This window comes from Brachyistius frenatus, unplaced genomic scaffold, assembly GCF_029030835.1.
Source record: "Brachyistius frenatus isolate BFR_SWC_R1_liver_20210118 unplaced genomic scaffold, ASM2903083v1 Contig_94, whole genome shotgun sequence".
Classification (NCBI taxonomy): Eukaryota; Metazoa; Chordata; class Actinopteri; family Embiotocidae; genus Brachyistius; species Brachyistius frenatus.
This window is the reverse complement of record NW_027210693.1, coordinates 560,720-581,298: the sequence shown is the minus strand read 5'-3', so window position 1 is coordinate 581,298 and position 20,579 is coordinate 560,720. Positions and strand designations below refer to the sequence as shown.

Genomic DNA, 20,579 nt, shown 5'->3' with positions numbered 1-20,579 from the left:
TTCTGGTGGACTTCGAGCAGGCAAAGAGAGTGGCAGCAGGGCCTGAATGTTTTTGAGTAAAAGCAGTGTGTTTCTATCAGTCTTTCATCACATATTCTCTTTTAAAGTAGCTTTTATTCACCTTGGCAGACACTTTTATCCACAGCAACACATAAAACTTTAGGTAAATGTTTAAAACATTTGGAGCACAAATCTAAAGAAAATCCATAGTTTGGTGAGTGGAGTGAAGTTTAAGTAGATTACTGGGATCTAGGGCTAAATAAAAATAATTAATTGAGTGCTTATTCAACTGACAGAAAATTAATAGGCAATTATCTTTTATAGTTAATTGGCTTTTACAATAATGTTTTAAGGAAAGTTGCAAAATTTTCTGATTCCAGCACCTCAAATGTGAATATTTCTTCTGTGACAGTAAACTGAATATTCTGGGGGTTTGGGAACATGTGAATGGCAATTTGCTAACATTTTAGACTCAGAAATGAATCTATAAAATAACTGGCAAATGGACAGTGAAGATAGTCAATAGTCACAGGGACCTAAACATTATCTGTTGAGTCAGTGGAGTGAATGAGCAAACACATGAGCATGGACAGAGGTAATAGAGGGCAGAACAATGACGCAGATAGGAAATACTGATGGAGAGTCCAGATGATCATAAAATAATAAGATGTGGCGGCGGCGGTGGTGGTGGTGAGGGGTAAAGCAAGCCAGTGCTGCCTGTAAATAAACACCACCAGCCACGATGGTCTCCGCGAGTCAATAATGGAGCAGAGTTCAGAGCTGCCCGGCTGACATTTGGAAATCCCTGGCAGGAAACTCCCTTTATCTCACAGCCAGCCAGTTCAGCCCAGCCCCGGCCATCATAGTCATCATCATTATCATTATCATCAGACATGGAGTCAGTTGCTCTGCATCGCAACTGCACAGACATGTACACATTCACAGACAGTTCCTCTCTGACTCAAAACAGCAGAGTCACAGATATGGAGAGAGACACAAGCAGGGAGATAAGAGGATCCTTGAATGTGCATGAGAGTGCACACGTCTTTGGGGAAGGAAACATTTTCCTTCCTGTGTGCCTGGAGTTAACAAACAGACATGAACGACTTCATGTCCGTGTCTGTGGTTTGGACCGATAAATATTTAGCGATAATTATCTTCTGCCAAAATACACATTCATGCACACTGCTCCAGTTCTGACAGACTTTATTCACACTGTCAGAGGGAGAAGATGAAAACTGCACAGTTTGGAGTAGGCAGGTGTGAGCGATATGACAATAACACTGACAGGGAGCTGTTTACTGCATAATGTGTACTTCTTCCTTGTCAGTCACTAGTTCAGGTTAAAATCTGGATAATAATTTAAACCACTGCAGAAACCATATTTGAATGTCAAAAATGACAATAAAAATAAACATGGCCACATTTACTTTTAAATATATTGTAAAGAATAAGATGAGTGCCTGGATGGGTGCTATAGAAAATGAACGGACACAAGGACAAAGCTATCAGTGAACACATTGTCCTCCGTTCTGCTCCATTTGCTTTGTCATTCGTTACAGCGACAGTGTGGCCTCACCTGATGATGCGTTGGGCGGCATACTGGTGGAGACATCGAAACTGGGCTGACATGTTGGCAAGTGCAGCAAGACAGTTGGTGTGCAGGTACTTGTCCTACGGAGGACGCACAAAGGAACAAACACACAACGATAAACAGCATATTTACTGTTAATTTAGTCTTTATATTCCCGTTATGAAAGTTATGAGTCTATAAAATAAAATAATTATTATTTTACAACTGAAAGATTTATTTAGAGTAGATGCCTCTTTTGAAAGCTTTAATGTGTGTTGATCTTACCCTCGTCCGGGTCATGTTGAACTGGATGGTGCGGATGACCACCAGGATGAGCAAACTGCCAAGAGAGATCTCCGTCAGTGACCTCTCCGAGTACCACGTGACGTTCTTCAATATCTGTTAGAGAGAGCGAAGGGGACCAAAGTGAAGGATACTGGTTGAAAACATCAGTGATGATTGACTACTGTCCCAGCAAAGTGTGTGGTCACATGGATGTCCACCTACCACTTCATGAATGGAGCGATTGAAGGCGTCGTCCTCTGTGAGGATGAGGAGAATGATGAGGGCCATGTAGACATGGTGAGAATTTCTTTCCTCTACATGGTAAAGGATCTCGAGGATGGGCAACACCTGAGAGAACACAGTGGGAGAGCAAGTGGAGATTTTAAACTACTACCTTTTATGATTGGACAGATGCTGGGAAATATAACGATCGGTTGCGTAATTTCCATGATTACCCACATTTCCCTTAAACCCAGTAACTTTCGGTTTTGCTGTTTTTTCCTGGTCAACCAGCATGTGATTTGTTTGTTGGCTGAACAGCCTTGGTGTCTGTAAATGAGGAGCTATTTTTTGTTGAAAAAGCAAGTTTTGTTCAGAAAGGCTTACTCTGTGCCTTTAGTAGAACTTCTATTAAGTACCTTTAAGGCAAGCTCCTGCAAATAACATGGAGATTGGTTAGATATGCATTAATTATTGCAAATGAAAAGGTATTATTTTTTATCTATTTAGGGAAAGTTGTGAAAGTAAAAGTGATCAGCTAATGACAACTTTGTCTAAAAGTGTTACTTCTCAGGAGGTAAAAGCAGTTAGTAGTTTGTAGTACACTCAGCTGTTGTGCAGTGGGATTTCATTGTTCAGCAGAAAAAGTGGTTAGACTAATTAGACCTCCAACTAAATAAGCTTAATCTAGTTCTGTTAATGATGCTACTTTATTGAGGCTATGAATAGGGAGTAACACAGAAAGGTCACGGCGAGAATTTAATAGAGCTGCAGTTTCCAAAATGCAGATTTTTTTGGGGGGGAAATTGTCATACATTTATAGTGGTTTTGTGTTGCAATTATTTTTAGCTGCTGTTCCTACTTCCATGATTTATCCAAAAAGACCAGATGCGTGAAAAAGCCTCATTTATAATTTTCTATCTTTCACCTTTGTGATTCCATCTGACATGCCGAGCTAAAGAGTGATTTTCATTTTCTAAATGCCTCCCTACATTCATTCCGCTATAAGGAGTAACTGGCCCCGTTCCACACCAGCTGCCACTGCATACATATTTCCTGTTTCCTGCGCCATGGCATTGGTCCGAGATGAAAACATTTCATGACCGTACCCAAGTGTGTATGGAAGAACCGCATAACGTGTTTTATTAAACATTACCCAGACACATTCGGAGTGATTTTGAACAGTGCTTCCTGCCTCCACCGTGCTGAAAAGGTCTGATTCGGACAGAAATAATGAAATAAGGATGAAGTCAGAGTCCCTTCACTCCCCTTCTACCCACCAGATTGTCCATGTCGGTTCTTGACAGCATGTATGTCCTCATGTTGGCATTCTGGTGAAGCAGGGTGTACAGTAGCAGTGTGGCTTGGTCAGAGCGTTGCTGCTCACACAGAGCTGTGTACAGACTGTTGAAATTGATCTGGAAAGTGTGAGGTTGCTCCACAGGCAGTGATGATGTGTCTACATGAGCAAGGGTAAATATTATCAGGATTATTATTACGCCGCTTCAATGCCCTCTGGTACATGCAAGACATAAACAACCGTTTCAAATATGTGCAGTGGAATAAAATAAACAATATGTCTACTGTGCATACATCACCTTGTGTGTTTCGGAAACAAGTAATAGCCTGGCGGTAGGGGTTGGGCCAGTCAGGCCCATCTGTTAGATTGGCTAGTACCAGCAGTAACAGAAGGCTTTGATTGGACAAAGGTAAAGGGTTGTGCTCCTGGTCTAGCCCAGCTTTACTGCCAGCTCCACCCAATGTGAAGACACTCCACAGGCCGCCTGCAGAGAGACAGACACAAGCAGTGCAGAGATAAAAATATATACATAAACACACCCAAAACTAGTCTGGTGCTTTCTTCCATCCCATTAATTTCCTTTAAATCTGCAATAACGAATGAGTTGTGAACAGAACATACACCATCTGTGGTGCCAAAAAGTATTTAGATTTACAGTTTGATTTCCACAAGATTCATGAGGGTACTTCAATATTGTTAAACAAACTGGTATTTGATCCATATAAACACACATTTAGCTCAAATTTAAACAAAAAAATAATAATCAATATTTAAAAAAAACCAATCAGATTGAGAAAGAAAGCACGGACATGTACTCCTATAAATGCTAGCCAAAAGGTATTTGGGCAAGTTCTAATTGTCAACTTTGGGTAACATGTCCATTGTTAATGTAGTGAACTATATCTGTGGTTTCTCAACAAAAGGGCCATCTGTGTAACCTTTAGGGTAACTGAATTTACAATATACATCCAATCTAAATAACCTTGGAACTGGTTAATCAAAAGCAACTGAAAAAATTACAAAGAAAAGTGAAGTGAGCTCAGAAAATGTCAAGCATCTTTTGATTGCACAAAGAAGAGCACTCTATTCGTCAGATCAACAAATAACTCAATTTTCCAGCCTCTACAGTCGGGTATATTTTCATAAAGATGAAAAAATATGGAGTCTTTGAAACTGAGAACAAAAGATGCAGAAGAAAACCCAGAAAGGCAAGCGTAAGACAGGCCCGATAATTGTGAGTAAAATCAAGAAAAACAGGCGAGGGATGGCAGTGAAGATTGCTTCAAAGATCATCTGCAATTACCAGACACACCATTTGTAGTAGGATCAATGAACTGTGAGAACAACGGAAAAGAGATATGGTGGAAACCATTTATAAACACACAACTAGGATTCAATTTATAAAAGGACAAGCAAAAGAACAACTTTTGCCATTTTCAGACGAGTCTAAATTCAACCTAAAAGAATGAGGTTGCAATTCTTCCTCTGCTGGTCTTCATACATAATTTCTACCATCAGACTGCAGTAAAGGCAAGAAAAGTCTTGGGGCTGCCAGCCGCCTGCTGAAAGAATATTTTTCCCAGGAGAAAATCCAAACCTGAGAATCGCCTTCCCAGAAGCCTGACCTAAATCCCAAAGAGCCCCCATTGGTATGCCGTAGAGGAACAAATGTATGCTTGTCGATATTCTATGTGGATGAACCCAAAGCTTTGCCGGTTGAAACATGAAGAACACTTTCGTCACAGCTGTCACAGAAACTGGATGATTCATGCCAAGATGCTGTGAAGGATTGCAAACTAAATACTAAAGTACTCTTAACTATGATCTTCAGTGAAGCCACTGTTGGCTGTCTAAAGACTTTTTATGTTCATTTTAAACTACTGTATATCCTTTATCCATTAAAACCAATATTTTTGTGGAAGACTTTTTCTTTACAACTGTGCTTGTGCTGCCTTTTTAAAATAAATGTTTGATTGGTATTGAAATACATTTTGGTATTGTCACTTTGTTATTTATTATTTGAACTCGTCAAACAGTTTCATATTTACACATTCAGCTGTTACAAAGCAACATTATCATTTAAAATCATGTTTCTCTCCACGAGACAATAGACTGCATAGTATAAGCTGACTGAGTTATTGGTTTGCCCATTTTATCGGCCGATACTGACCTATCACAGATCAGTGTATAACTTACTTACGTATACCTAAACAGTTTCTAGTTGAAACCAATAATGATGCTGCGAGTTGTGAGCATGAACCAAAACAGTACATATGTGAGTTGGACTGTGAGTTGGACTTGGGTATGTGAGTTAGCAATGAGCTAAAACTGACTATAAAGCTCTGTAAGGACACAAGGAGCTGTTATGAGAGACTCCTTTCACAGTGTCTTTTGACCCACCGTCATTGTAAAATATCAATTACAGCCACTTGTCTATCTTAAGTACCCCTCTCCACGTAGGACTTCAGCACAGTGAGAAGTTTCAAGACTGGATGGAGAACTGCAGCTCGCTGTAATTCGAGTAGGATTCAGTGAAGAAGAGCAATTAGGCTGTGGATGTCAACCTTTTCATAGAACGTACTAAAGTATTCTCACAGTTCTTCAGCCTTAAAACTGATTTATATTTCACTGGGAAATGAATTGTGAAAGAGTATGTGCAGTCAGACTGATGTAATCAAGGCCTAAGTGGGCACAATAGAGTCACGCACAATGGTTTGCAGCACCTGAAATTTGAAACAACATAGACGGCGCCACAGAACAAAGAGAAAGTGGAACTACAGGCCAACTGGAGTGGGGTTAGTTTTTTTTGTTGGGAGATCAGAGAGAGCTGAGAGAATTTCTTACAGAGCCACTGAAGTGCTGGCGCTTTCAGGCATCACGAGAAGCACGAGAAACATGAACACTAAGGTACACAGATGACAGCCTGTGGCTCCTGCACGTCTAGCCAGACAGAATGCACGAAGCAAGCTCTGGTGAGAGGCAGTGTGAGTGTCGCTGCTGCAGCTCCAAACTGACCAGCTACTGAACACGAGGGGAAGCCAAGTAGATCTGTTGCCATCTAGAGGTCAAGTTTGGAAGAGCAGAATAAATCTCTGGCTGCATTTACACATTCTCGCCTTGATGTAGGAGTCATGACAACAAATCATCGTGATCGCTCAGACAGTACGACACCTGTTTTTTTTGGTTACTGAACCAAAAAAGAAAAGTGTACAATGAGACATTAGTTTAAACCATTAAAGGGGTGATATGCCTCGTGTATATAGGCATCCTACTGCATACAAAATTTTACTCAGGGAGAAAATGACAGGTGAGATCTAAGTGGCACTGATGGGAATAAAAAGGAGACAGAACAAAGTCTGATGAAGATCATGTGAGATAGAAACTTGTAAGTTTTAAACAATTATAAACAGTGAAGTAAAAGCTTTTCAAATAGTTTCTCCTCGCTCTCCCTGAGTGTTTATATGTTGGTGTGCCTCTAAATTCACTAATGGCCAGTAGAGAGCTACTCCAACATTTGTGTATAACATTTATTCAATTCCACTGATGAGGGGAAGAAATTTGTTTATATCTGTTGTAAAAGGACATCAACAAAGTGCTTTCACAACAACAAGAAATCCTCAGGAGAGAAATGACATAATTTGCACTGGTCAGTCTGTCTCCCTCCACACTCACACTCTCTCTCACACACACACACACACACACACACACACACACACACACACACACACACACACACACACACACACACACACACACACACACACACACACACACACACACGATAATCGTCTTTGTTTCTACTGGCCAGACAGAGTAGTGAGCGTGAGAGAAAACAAGATCTAGCGAGGGAGGGCCAAGTTGTGACGGAGCCCCGTTCATCTCATCACTGGCACCACAGCGACTGGCCCAGCAGTGTCAGGGAGCCTGGTCTGGCAGACACATTTCCTACACACACACACACACACACACACACACACACACACACACACACACACACACACACACACACACACACACACACACACACACACACACACACACACACACACACACACACACACACACACACACACACACACACACACACACACACACACACACACACACACACACACACACACACACACACACACACACACACAGACACACACACACACACACACACACACACACACACACACACACACACACACACACACACACACACACACACACACAGAGACACACACACACACACACACACACACACACACACACACACACACACACACACACACACACACACACACACACACACACACACACACAGAGCTTTATTTTACCTTGGTGGGTGCTGTTTGTTATCCGTCTGGCTCGGTTCCCTCTGCCTGTCTGCCTACCCACCACATAAACCCAATAATGCTACACTGCTTAGGCTGCTCCGGCCCTGGCCAGCTGCCCGGTGGAAAAAGAGGAGGAGGAGGACACGAAGAGGAGGAAAGGGAAAGGGAAAGTGAGGAAAAGAGAAGGTCACGCACTGGCAGAGAGGCTGGTACTGAAATCAGGATCAGGACTTGGGGCATTGAAGGCATCCTACTGTGAGACACGCCACACGTCTGTGCCCCGTTTCTAAAACATACAGTTCATCTTCTCTTCTCTGAAAACCCTTCACAATCTACAAATCTTTAAAAGTCGAACGTGTATGCACAGTAGATGTCTATAATAATCCATTCAATGTGCCCACGAACAGACAAAACAGACAGCTAAGCTTTGGCTGCAGGACAGAAGGCCGTAATGTCCAAATTGTTGTCTTGCATAATATCCATCACAAACATCACTGATGGCACAGAGTCAATTTCTATATTCAAATCAAATATATCAGGCAGTTTAAATCTACATCTGCCAGCTGACATCTATTGCACACAGTTACAGCGGAGAACATGAAGTGTGCTTCAGTGCAGACAGAGACGTGGACGGCTGGTGAACAGAGACAGACACAATGTGCTACTTACTTATTTACTTGCATAACAGAGAATGAAATACGACATCAGGGCTCGGGGCCAAAGCTTTGGCCGAGCACGCAGATACAAGTACACGCACGCACGCATGCACGCACGCACACACACACACATACGTATGCCAAAGTCATGATGATTATTCAAAAAAATGCATGTGGGGGGGAAACATGCTGTACAGACAATAAATAAACACACTCTTCTGATAATCCCCCACAAATAGAAAAATAAGCTCAAAGCCCTTTTAGCCAAATACTTTCTAACATAAACATATACAACATATGAGAACATTCCACCGACTTTTCTTCGTCACATTATTATAATCATAATAAAAAGCTATCACTAAAACAAACCCTCCAACACTAATACCGAAGTCGTGACAGCAGTTCCCAGTACGAACCACAAATATACCGTTTTTCCTGGTAAGTGTGCTTGACTAATAATGAGCAACGACACACGCATGTAGACATAACACGGTGTCTGTGATGGTGGAGTTCTCACTAACTGATTGTTGTGTGTGTGTGTGTGTGTGTGTGTGTGTGTGTGTGTGTGTGTGTGTGTGTGTGTGTGTGTGTGTGTGTGTGTGTGTGTGTGTGTGTGTGTGTGTGTGTGTGTGTGCGATTAAGAATTTTTTTGTTAGATATCATTTTGGATTGCAGCGCCGGTCAGATGACTCACCACTTCGGTCCAGACTGAACAGTCCGCTGGATAATCGTGACAGTGACAGTTTTGGCTTCCAGTGAAATATTGCAACAATCTTTTGATGGGTTGCCTTGAAAGTTGGTGCAGACGTGCACACAAGTGTCACAACTTTGGCAATCCCCTAATGTTTCATATACACAACCTCCATCAACATTGTGCTACATCAAAAATTCAAAATTTGAATTTGTACAATACTTATACCGACAGTACCTTCGGTTGTACCTTTTTTTTGTGCTAAGTAGCAAATGTCAGGCTGCTAAAATTATAAGGTTTATATTATTATAAGGACACTTATTGGTATTTGTGATGACGTATGTAATATATGTAAAGAAGAGGAGAGGAGAGGAGAGGAGAGGAGAGGAGAGGAGAGGAGAGGAGAGGAGAGGAGAGGAGAGGAGAGGAGAGGAGTTGCCAGTCTGGGTGATAATCCCCCTGCAGACACTTGCTCAGACGCAGACAGCAGAATGTGTGACAGGAAGACAGGAAGAGACATCCGTCCCCCCAGACATTAAAATGGGAAAGGAAATCAAGAACTACTTTGCTTTGCCAACGACCAGTGTTTGGTTCTGGGAAATATCCGGCTCATCCATGAAACAAAATGTGTTGCCGCGAGTGATTTCATTTGCAACTAAGATGAGGAAGAGTATGTTCTCATTTTCCACAGACTGTGATAAACAATGGTTTCCATTGATCTCTCTGTAGCTTTAAAATAAACCAGTACAGTCTTGATATTTGCTAATGTTGTTAAATCTCTCAATGTAAACATCAACTCTGGATTAAATTCTCGTCAAGTTACATTATGATTTTTACTGTTTTACCACAGACTGCTCTGCACTGCATTACCTCCCAACAATAATATAACTTTAAAATGTTAATTCAAACTTCACATCCAATGACGTGGATTACACAAGTCAAGAGTCTATTCATTTATTATAAGCTGCATATAAACAAAGTTGGTGGTGTGCCAGTGTCTTATTGTTGCATTTATATAAATATGTGAGACTCATAAAAGATAGAAAAGGAGAAAAATGAAAAGTCCAGTCACACAGAACGTGTGCTACTACCAGGTGTTAAACATTGATTGGTGATGCCCTGACATTTCTTCCACAGTAGCACGAGAATAAAGTTGGCTTTTGTGGTTTTAAGTTACCCGTTTCAACAATCATTAGATGGATTGCTGTGAAAGACATTCATGATCCCAACAGGATGAATTATAATACCTTTCATGATTCCTTGAGCATCATCATCAAAGTTCAAACTGAAATGTGTCTAAGATCAAATGACTGTAAATTTATAGCACTGACATTGGCCCGAGGTGTATTTTTCTGTCCTTAAATTAAACCGATTGAACCTGAATGCTATAATTCAGCTCTCGGCATTCTTATGCTGCAGAACAGCCTAACAAGGCTCAAGACTCTTAGCTTTGTTTAATCTCTACTGCCAAGCTTGATGGGTTACTTTCTACGACTTAAAAAAAAAATATAGAAACCAAGGACAAGATGCAATTGTTTTCACAGGCTGAGCAGTCCTAACCATGACCTCATCTATAGGTATAAAATGTATGTACCAAACTAGCTGAATGTTTGCTAATGCTGCGAAGTTCAAGGAATGAATTCTGATATTTACTGTTGGAATAGAACAACACCCATTTATTGTGTGTTCTGTTAATTGCAAACGCCTGTACACATACAGGACGGAGACAGAGAAAGAAAACAAGTGTTGTTTCTGAGCTCTGAGCATAAGAGAGCTTGTGTCTTTGTTGGTCTGCGCGTGTGTGTATAAGGGAGGCGGCAGCAGACAGACAGGCTCTAGGGGATTACAGAACAGGACAAGGCACCATAACTCATCGAGCCGATCACTGGCCACAGACAGACAGGCTGGGCTGAATGGTGATGGCTCACTGATAGGAATCTGCCACCAACAACCGACAAAGAGCATTTATCCATGAGGGAAACCAAGCCCTATTCTCACACTCAAACAAACCTGCATTCAAAACACACACACACACATTACCAGTCTGATACGCACAACATACTCATGTTCATTTTTGACTCATCACAATTCGCATGGCTCCAACTTTGCCTTCTCAGATTAATTATATTTCTTCCGATCTCTGGCTACAGAGAGAAAAAGGAGAAGAACCAGCAATTTCAATTCTTTTTACACCGTGACTCTTATTTCTGTAAGTTAACCGCCACTTCTAGTTTGATCATTTAAATCAAGCAGTTCAATTTTGATGCGAGGGAGGTAGCAGCATCACTAGAAAAGTGTAAAATGGGTGAGCAACACGAGTGGGTGTGATGACACAGAAACGCAAGCAGCCGGTAAACAGTCATAAAGTTTTCTTGAGAAATACTTAAAAACATTTTTATGTCTGCGGAGGCCCTGAAAAGTGACCTCAACCAAACAATCTGAGAAAGAAAAGTCATTCTTCAGATGAAATGCTCAACAATCATGTCTGTACGAAGGCCAAGAAATGGAGGCTAAGGATCTTAAGTGGACACTGCTTCATTTTAGCGGTCCCAAAGGTGAGTGCATCTAAAATGTCAATTATGGAGAATGAAGTACAAAATAAGAAACTGATCAAAGTTGAACAAGAATGTAACCTTGCAAAATTTCTACAGGAGTTTAGAAATATTCACTTCACTTCAACATAAAAACCAAAAGTAATACCGCAAATGAAAACTGGGGATTGTAACTTTGGTTTGGTGAGTAAAATTTGATCGAAACCAATACAAATATTTGCCCCCGAAAAAAGACGTTCCTTTTGCATGTTTATTGTTCTTTCCATTTGTTTTTGTGTGTGGATGTGTGTACTCGTACTTGCCACCCCGGACGCCAGACCATACAGCAAGCCACCCTCAGCTTTCGGCTCAAAAATGTGGGTAGCGGGAGGAGGACACTTCTCCTGCCTGATGAAGTTGTAGAGCAGCGTCTTCACCAGTCGGCTGGTTAAACACAAACTGCAGAAAAAAAAGAGAGTCAGACGGGTTTAAAGGACCAAGCTAGAAACCTTTACTGTTAACAGGAATGATAAAGATCTAAGAAATGAGTTTATATTTATTCCTAAACGCACTTGAAAAACCACAGGGAATATGAGTTTGATTTTATTTTATTATCGGATTTGTCTTGCATCACAAAGAGAGCAGAGTTTTATACACGTAAGATGCTGCAATAAACTGTTACATTCAGTGCTCTCAAGCCGACATCTTTAGAACCAAAAAACATGTCTGGAACCACGACTGTGCTGAATGAAATCTAAGAAGAGAAGCCTGTAGCTGTAATCTTAGTTTTATTCTTTGAAATCAGGTCAGTGCTGAACCAACAGGTTTTCATCAAGATAGGATTTAAGACTACAACCACTGTGTTCCTCAACCTTAGCTGGAAGTATAATATGTGAAGCCTTTCACATTTCTAAAATAACACTAAACACTAAAAAAATAAGCTGCAAAAGCACTGACGTTGTCTTGTGAACTTTAAAATGTCTAAAAGTGTTTCTAACCTGCTCAACAGAAGCATGAATTTCTTTTAAATATGAGCAGAATCTAAATGAATCCACTCCATTACTCCTGCTAACTCAGCTTTGTTATCTGCCAATGAAGTGCTCTGTCACATCAGCTGTAACTGGTTGTATATTAAATATCACAGTATTTGCTTTGCTTTTTGACAGACCAGATGATTGTAAATGGCCTTCCCAGCTGTTTTGCTGACATCAGCTACTTTCTTAAGCCTTTCTTCATTAATCCAAAGTGCTCCTGTTTGGCTCTTATGCTACGAGAGCTCAAAAAGATAATTACCTCCATCCTCTGTTCACCCATCCAAACTACGACTACTAGACTTACGCAAAACACATTCAGTGCCTCAGCGTGTCTCTAAATTTAATATTTAAGGAAAATAGGGTACAAGTCATTTTTTTGGAAGTATCAGCACTTTGTATTTTTGGGGAAATTTAGGGTTATTATTATCCTAAACTTGCTAATTTGTTTTCGCTCACAATCACAGACAGGCTAGATTTCATTTTTTTTCCTTTAGTACCATCTGAATGGAACAAGAACACGCTGTTTGGAACATGATGAGATTGTCTGAAAACACACAGAGAGGCCAACTATATCAGAGTGTCAGATTGGACTGGAGAAGGTCCAAGATGATCTGGGATTGCGTTCAAAAAAAAAGTGGTCGACAGATTGGTCGACCCGCTTCCTGAGGCAAGCGAGAGGGTTTTTACTTTAATCTCAGCTATTTATGGTGGAAAATAAATGAGGTTTTTTATTTTTTATTTCTCACCAGCGTCCCTTCATGATGTGTTGGTAGATTAATCCATCTCGGAGGATTTCTTTGTGGAAGAGCTGATAGGAGAAGAAGACCAGCAGCATGGACACGGCTTCAAACAGGATGCTGTAGGTGATGTCACTACAGGAAAAGATAGTTACAAGAAAAGTTCATGGAAATTTTTTTATCTTTTCCTATAACATAAAAACACAACTAATTAAGGACACATGTTTGACAGAAATGGAATCAAATATTCACAATTATGTTTTAAGTAGTGTGCAATCAACTGAAACTAAGAATCGTCGTGTTTTTGTTACCTTAGAATGAGCACTTCATTGAGCCATGTTTTTCTACAGTAGCCCAAAAGGGACAAACCAAACTCCGACTCCAGAGAGGGCCTTTTGTGTTGTATGTGCCCACCATAGATTCTCTTACACAGTTTGAAGGGCATGGTGAAATGAAGGGTGTTAAGTTGGACTTCAACCTCGCCATTCGATACCACTCAATCCTAAACACTGCTCCTTTAAGACATAAAAAATGATTTGCTTTGAATAATAATTGATTTCCTACGGAATGAAAAATTCAGATTCTAAAGATACGCATACACAAGTGTGCAGACAAAGTGTTTTCCTCACATTATCCCCCTTTACGTCAATGAATATTTTCATATTCGCTTAAAGTGTTGATTTGTTTTTCTCGGCTACGCCATAAATTATTTGTTCTAAAAAATGTGTGAAAACATTAAAAGAAATGTCCATCTCAATTTCCCCAAGTCCAAGTTGATGCTTTGATATTGCTCGTTTTATCTGACCAACAGTTTAAAACCTTATTATGTACAGCGGCCTCTCCATTACCGGAAAAATGGTTTCATTTCTACACAAAAATAACCATCAACAGTGTCTTTCTTGTCAAACAAAGCCACACGAGGTGCAGGAGTCTGTTTGGGATTTGGGGAAGCCATATTAAAAGAATGGTAATATTCAATTCCTAACCAGGAGCACGTACAGAGGAAATGGGCCAACAGCCACAAAGTGTTGAAGGGAAGAAAAACAGGGAGAGTCTTTAAGCTTGGAACAATGAGTAATGTTGGAGGGCTGAATGCATTTATACAAGAGCCAGGGTTTGATGTCCAGAGACTACAGAAGAAAAGGAAAGAGAGAGGAACTGGGAGGGAGAGAGAAAGAGAGAGAAGGTAGACTGATAGACAGGCGGAGGAGGGTGTCGAGAATGACGCACAACAGACGAGAAGAGGAGGATGATCTGTCAACGTATTAGACACCAACCGTCATGTTTCTGTGAACTCGTTTTGGCTCGAGAGAAGATTTCCTGCTCAGAAACGGCCTTCTATGTATGTATTCCATTGATAAGTAAACACATCGCAAATATTCATTCACCATTAGGATTGCGTTACCGTGTACGCCACCCAGTGGGAATTAAGGATGATTAGCCTTGACTCCGGCCACCTATTGTTCCCAGCTTCAGTCTTTACTGTGATTAAAGTCTGGAGACTTTGTTCACATGAAGGTTTGCTTTCAGCCACTCTGAAGGGTGTGGACAGCCTGAGAGCAAATGCAGTTCCAGCGGTGGGAGGGCTGTATGTTGTTTATAGATGGATGAGTTTTGGCGCACAGCATTAGCCGTGTGGTGGTCGATGACAATTGGCTAAAGGCTGTTCCAGTAGTTTAAAAATCAACCCGAGATCTACGCCGATGAAAATAAAAACAACTGCAGTTCGGCCGCGTTATCTTTTCACAAAGTGAAATATGCTCGGCTAAAGTAGGATAGCATCAACATTGTGTTCCCTTCTCTTCCCCTAAAAAAACAAAACAAATCAACACTTTCTCTCTTTGTTTACTTTCTTCAGCTACTTCCCTTCCCAGTTCATCATGCTGCCAGCTCACAGTTTCGGCATGTTGTTTTGGCAGGTTGCATAATGGACTTCATCTTCTTCTGGTTACTGAATCAAGAAGCGAATAAGCAAGCGCAGCACGCAAAACAGATCGACACGTAGAAACTTTTCACAAACTGTTTCTCATTAACTGCTCAATGACTAACATCGCAGGCACTAAAACATCAGTGAAAACAAACTGTAAGATAGACTTGAGAAACGGAGCAAAAGGGATATTTTCATATTTCAAACATGCGATCCTGAACGATCACCTGTCTCATTACTAATTCAACGTCTTGGGACAGAAAGGCCAGCGTGGGCAAGATAATATTGCACAAACGTCTCACTATCACTCTTGCATGACTGACCTTTTCAGTGTATTCACGGCACAGCAGGGGGTGGGGGTTGTTAATTCAACTTTCCCCTCACACACACATTCATACAGGCACAAACATGGGAGATACTTACAGCAGCGGCACTTCAACAATCAGGTGAACCAGGTTGGACAGCAGCTCCTCGAGGAGGTCCTCGTTCCCTGTTTCTACACAAGGGGTTGAGGGAGTTATTGTACGAGACATATATGGCAGCTTCCTGTTGATCATAGATACTCTTTCCATCTCCCACTACACCTCTAACCTTCCCTCCCTATTTGAATGCTCATTGTACAGAGGAAAAACACATGCATTAAATACTTGATCATATAAATATGAAAACACGGTGGGAAACCAGTAGTAACAACATGGCCTTGAATTGTTTATTATTAAACCATATTTTTTCAGAACTTCCCAGCAATTAAGAACAATAATTCCTGAAGATTTTAATTAATTAAATTAACGTGACCTGGATCCAGATGAGCAGCAGGAAATAAATGGACAGATAAACCCATCTAAAGTTATGAATTAATTTAAGTCAATTTCTTTTTAGTTACAAAAGGAAGTTTTAAACCTTTGTTATTATGCAACATAATAAGCCTTATTATAATAATAATAATAATAATAATAATCACAGGGAGCAACATACTTTTAAGATTCCTCAGCATGATGTGGATTTTTGTGTGACGTACACTAAAATGTAAAAATGCACAACATTTTCTGAAGGCACTTTCCCTGTTGTTTTAGACAGAAGAGCTGCGAGTCAACAACAACAACTCATAATGACTGAATCCTTTGAAGATGACTTCTTCATTCAGTTGGTGACCCCATTTTCAATCTCCCAGTGACAGCCTTCCCTCTCCAAATCAATCTATGACGGAGCTCACCTCCGCAGAAGCCTGGTGCCCTCTCCTGGTAGGAGAACTGTAGGTGCAGCTCTTCTTCGCTCATCTCCCTGATGAACACCTTGAGCAGGCAGCGAATCATGAACAGCGAGTTGTGGGCCTGCCAGATAAACAGCTGACTGCGGAGGAGAACCAAAATGTAAAGACAATCTCATTCCAGGTCAAACACAGACAGAAAGATGTGAAGGATGTGAAGGGGCACATGCTGTGCGGCATTTACAAGCTGGCGACCTGCCATTTGTTTAGGAAAGCTTGGACGACCATGTATGGTCTTCAGTAATATGCTGTTCCAAGTATTCATTGTTGCTCAGTATACTGTGGTACAAAGTGGCAGGGATTAAAACCTTGATGTATTTTCCTGAAAACTAGACTACAACTGCTCCAATGTCCCATTTACAATTAGAATGACATTACACTACATGACATCTGGATACGGGAAAAACAGATGTTACTGTCAGGTGTGAAATGCATAAAGGTCAGCCCTGATGAAGATAAAAATGCAGTCCGAACATTATGAACATATTCTTAAGAAAAAAAATAAATCAAAATCTTTCTAACAACTTGAAAGGTCACCTAACTCTGCCTCTTTCTGCTAACTTAAGTAAGATCCTTTCTTGAGCAAAGAAAAATGAACAGGAAGCTCGACAGCAGCTTCGCGTCCCTTCACTTGGGACGCAGCATGTTCGTAAACAAGTCAGCCCGAGAGTGCGAGTCTGCACCCAGAGCTCAAACCTTCAGGGAGAGGAGCGAAGGATAATCCCTTTATCACATTGTAATCATTATGTTCCACTGGAACAAGCACAACCAGTTACCAATTACGGTCAAATTCGCATTGTGTCCTGCCTGTGTTTCTCAAAGTATCACAATATTTTCCAGTTTGACAGGTGGCTTTCATTTGACTACATTGTGATGATGCAAAAACATAACAAAAATACACACATTCAGGTCAGATCATATTTTTTTCCCATTGCAAAAATTCTGCTTTTTTTTGAAAGGAAGCAGCAGCTTCCTTCGAAATGAAGGAAAAACGTTGTTGAGAAAGAAATGAAGAAAATAAATGACTGGAATCATCCAGCGTAAGCCACGATGTTTCAACACAGGGGCGTCTAATTAGTCCCACAAATTGTCTGTCTGCACGCCAATTATGTCACACTGAAGATTTTTGGGACCAAACCTGTCATGAAATGTGAGATGGGAGTAGAAGGGGAGCAATAACTGCGGCCGCTATGAATGAAGAGTTCCCAGCCGAAGCCTTCGGTGACTTGGGCCGGGTCAATCTCTGCGGAAATGGAGCTCGGCTGTCAGTGCAGCATATTTCCATGCGTGCTGGTGGTTATACCGCAGCAGTTTTCTCATGGGAAAAGTGCAACCACTTCAGTGTTTCTCTCTCCTAAAAAAAAAAAAAAAAAAGTGGTGTTCCCTGTCTGTGATCAGACAATAAGTGTCGTGCAGCGGGTCCATCATCAGAGAAAAGTTATCTCAGGGTCTCATACTCACTCTTGACATTCTGTCGAGATTTTCAGCTCTTTGGTTCTTCCCAGGAAGATTCTCACGAGAGCGCTAAAGTTTCCCGTTCTGGGATTGTTTTCAACTTGGGAAGAAAAAGAAATGGAGGAGAGAAATTTATCATCAGCGGATTTCAACATAAAGAGAAACCTTTAAAAAAAAAAAAAAAGGATCATTTGGGAATGCGTACAACAAGAGGAATTTAACAGTGAAAATAAAAATCCAGAGAAATACTGTAGATATTCTCTGGGACATCCTAACTAAAGTATTGCTCAGCGAAAAAATATGAATACTTGAAGCTTTATGTATCATAGCCGACGTACTGAGGGTCTTGGCCAGTGGAATGACAGCTTCTTCCAGTAACTTTGAGTCTCCACTGTTAAAAAAGAAATAAACAATAGTTAGAGAGGAGAACACTTTAAGGCAGGGGTGTCAAACTCATTTTAGTTAAGGGGCCACATACTGCCCACTTTGATCTCAAGTGGGCCAGACCAGTAAAATCATAGCATAATAACGCATACATAACGACAATATTTCTCTTTGTTTAAATCATTGGTGAAGGTTTTTGGATGATAAACCCTGTTTTAAGGTCTTTCTACAATAAACTAGAAACAGAAAGAGCAAAAATTCAGACATCAGCCCGCTGTTTATCTGCCCCGGCTCTCCTCTGCAGATTCCCTCGCTTTGTGACGCGTTTGACTTCAAACGCGTCACAAAGCGAGCAGCGAGCGCGGCTGCCTGTGGCACCGAGCGCTTCTTCCTCCGGAGCAGACGTCGCATTTACGCTGTTTTTGAAGCAATTACTGGATCGATTAAAACAAAAATAACACAACGTTTGTACTCATAAACCTCCATATTCTCGTAGAAATGCAATTTATGTCTTTCTGTAATTTTCACACTTAGCAAAGTCATCCGGCGGGCTGAGCTGGACCCCCTGGCGGGCCGGATCCGGCCCGCGGGCCGTGTGTTTGACACCCCTGCTTTAAGGATATACAAGCTAAATGTTAACGTTTAACAGGTGAATCCTCAGCCAAGCAGGACCTTAACCCTGTTGAACTATTACTCAGGTGAGCTCTGCAAACATCCTGGTTACAATGTTGGATCCTGGGTGTGAATCATAAAAGACTCTCTTTACTGGAAAGGTCTGTGTGTATAATACTAGTTTGTACAGCGTACAATAACAGATGCTTGACAACACAAAATCTTGGATAATGGTCGTTAGTCACAAATAGTTTATCCACTATACACCAGTTATACAACCTCAATGAGGCCTCTGCTGTCAACAATTCAGGAAAGTTTACTTATGTCACGATGAATTTGACCTCTAGCTCCTTTTCTTTCCTGACTGGCTTCTTGCTTTGAATCTGTTGTGCATGTAAATAATTAATCTAAAGCTCAAACGTTTCATTATCAGCTATGTGAAAGTAAGAGAGTGTGAAAGTTCTTCACTTTGGAAATAAAGTCTTTAATACGAGGTGCAGTTGTACGGTTTAATCCTGGGCTTTGTGCTCATGGCCTATTCTGAGATACTGTATTAATTAATGTATTATCCAGGTGATAAATCAATTCATTGAAATAAATAGAACAACATGAATTGAAAGCTCTGCTAATTGCTCTTCAGCTGAACCCTAAATCCACAGACAGGAGGATGGCGAACAGTAGGGCACAAAACTGAAACATTTCTGTTATATAATCTAGCAGACTTTTTATTATGCGTGTTTGTTTACCTGCAGGTGGGACTGATGAAGGTGAAGGAGATGAGCTGGTTCCAGAAAGGATCATTTTCTGAGATGGACTCTGTTCCCACTAGCGCCTTGAGGCTGGGGTTATCGGACAGGTCGCTGACCTGGCTGGTGTTGGCTCCCATCTTTACCGGCTCCGCTCAGCCAGACTCGCCACTCTTCACTGCTTTTTCAACAGGCATATGCCAAATCCTAGAGTAAAAAGAAAATGCATCAATCTTCAGTGGAATTACACATTATGGACAACTTTGTCACAAACCAATTGTGCATGTAAAAAAAAAAGTCACTTCACAGGGTTCCTGATCCATCTGCTCTCAGATATGTGTAGAAGTGGGCACGCCGGGCTTTTTAAGGCACCAAATTCTCAATACGAGTAATTGTATGTAGGCAAAGTAGATCTCACCAATTCCAACGTATTCACGTGTCAGGATGACACATCATGAACCAGGACGTGTGTTTTGTTTTCTTAAAAACGACACACCTTCAACATACAGGTGCAGATGAGAGTTCAGTGACGGTATTCAGATTCTTTAGTGAAAAGTGTGAAACTAACAAGAAACCAATTTTTTTTAAAAAAGACTCAATTACAAGTAAAAGTCACGCATGGAAAAATCACACTTCAGTAAAAGTACACAAGTATTAACAGCAAAATGTAGTTTATAAAAAGTAAGAGTTGCGGTTGAGCCCCTCTGACTGGTATATTATATAAGATGACATCATTAAATTATTAATACTTATGCACGAGGTGTTAAATAATCGTAGTGGAGTAGAAATGACGATATTTCCCCACCTCTGAATTATAGTGGAGTAGAAATATAAAAGCAC

At 40.8% G+C, this 20,579-nt stretch overlaps 1 protein-coding gene across 2 annotated transcripts in view; it reads right to left on the bottom strand.

Moving 5' to 3' along the window:
- dym (dymeclin) overlaps window positions 1-20,579 on the bottom strand; it is a 49,900-nt gene that overhangs the window by 28,896 nt on the left and 425 nt on the right. For both annotated transcript variants that reach the window (XM_069710785.1, XM_069710786.1), the window contains exons 2-13: window positions 19,740-19,946; window positions 18,336-18,388; window positions 18,004-18,097; window positions 16,489-16,625; window positions 15,699-15,771; window positions 13,358-13,483; window positions 11,897-12,036; window positions 3,676-3,861; window positions 3,358-3,536; window positions 2,081-2,206; window positions 1,859-1,972; window positions 1,580-1,674 (exon numbers count right to left, since the gene is read on the bottom strand). In XM_069710785.1, the coding sequence (XP_069566886.1) occupies window positions 1,580-1,674; window positions 1,859-1,972; window positions 2,081-2,206; window positions 3,358-3,536; window positions 3,676-3,861; window positions 11,897-12,036; window positions 13,358-13,483; window positions 15,699-15,771; window positions 16,489-16,625; window positions 18,004-18,097; window positions 18,336-18,388; window positions 19,740-19,879 (1,463 nt within the window). In that variant the 5' untranslated portion in view covers window positions 19,880-19,946. The remainder of the gene's footprint in view (window positions 1-1,579; window positions 1,675-1,858; window positions 1,973-2,080; window positions 2,207-3,357; window positions 3,537-3,675; window positions 3,862-11,896; window positions 12,037-13,357; window positions 13,484-15,698; window positions 15,772-16,488; window positions 16,626-18,003; window positions 18,098-18,335; window positions 18,389-19,739; window positions 19,947-20,579) is intronic.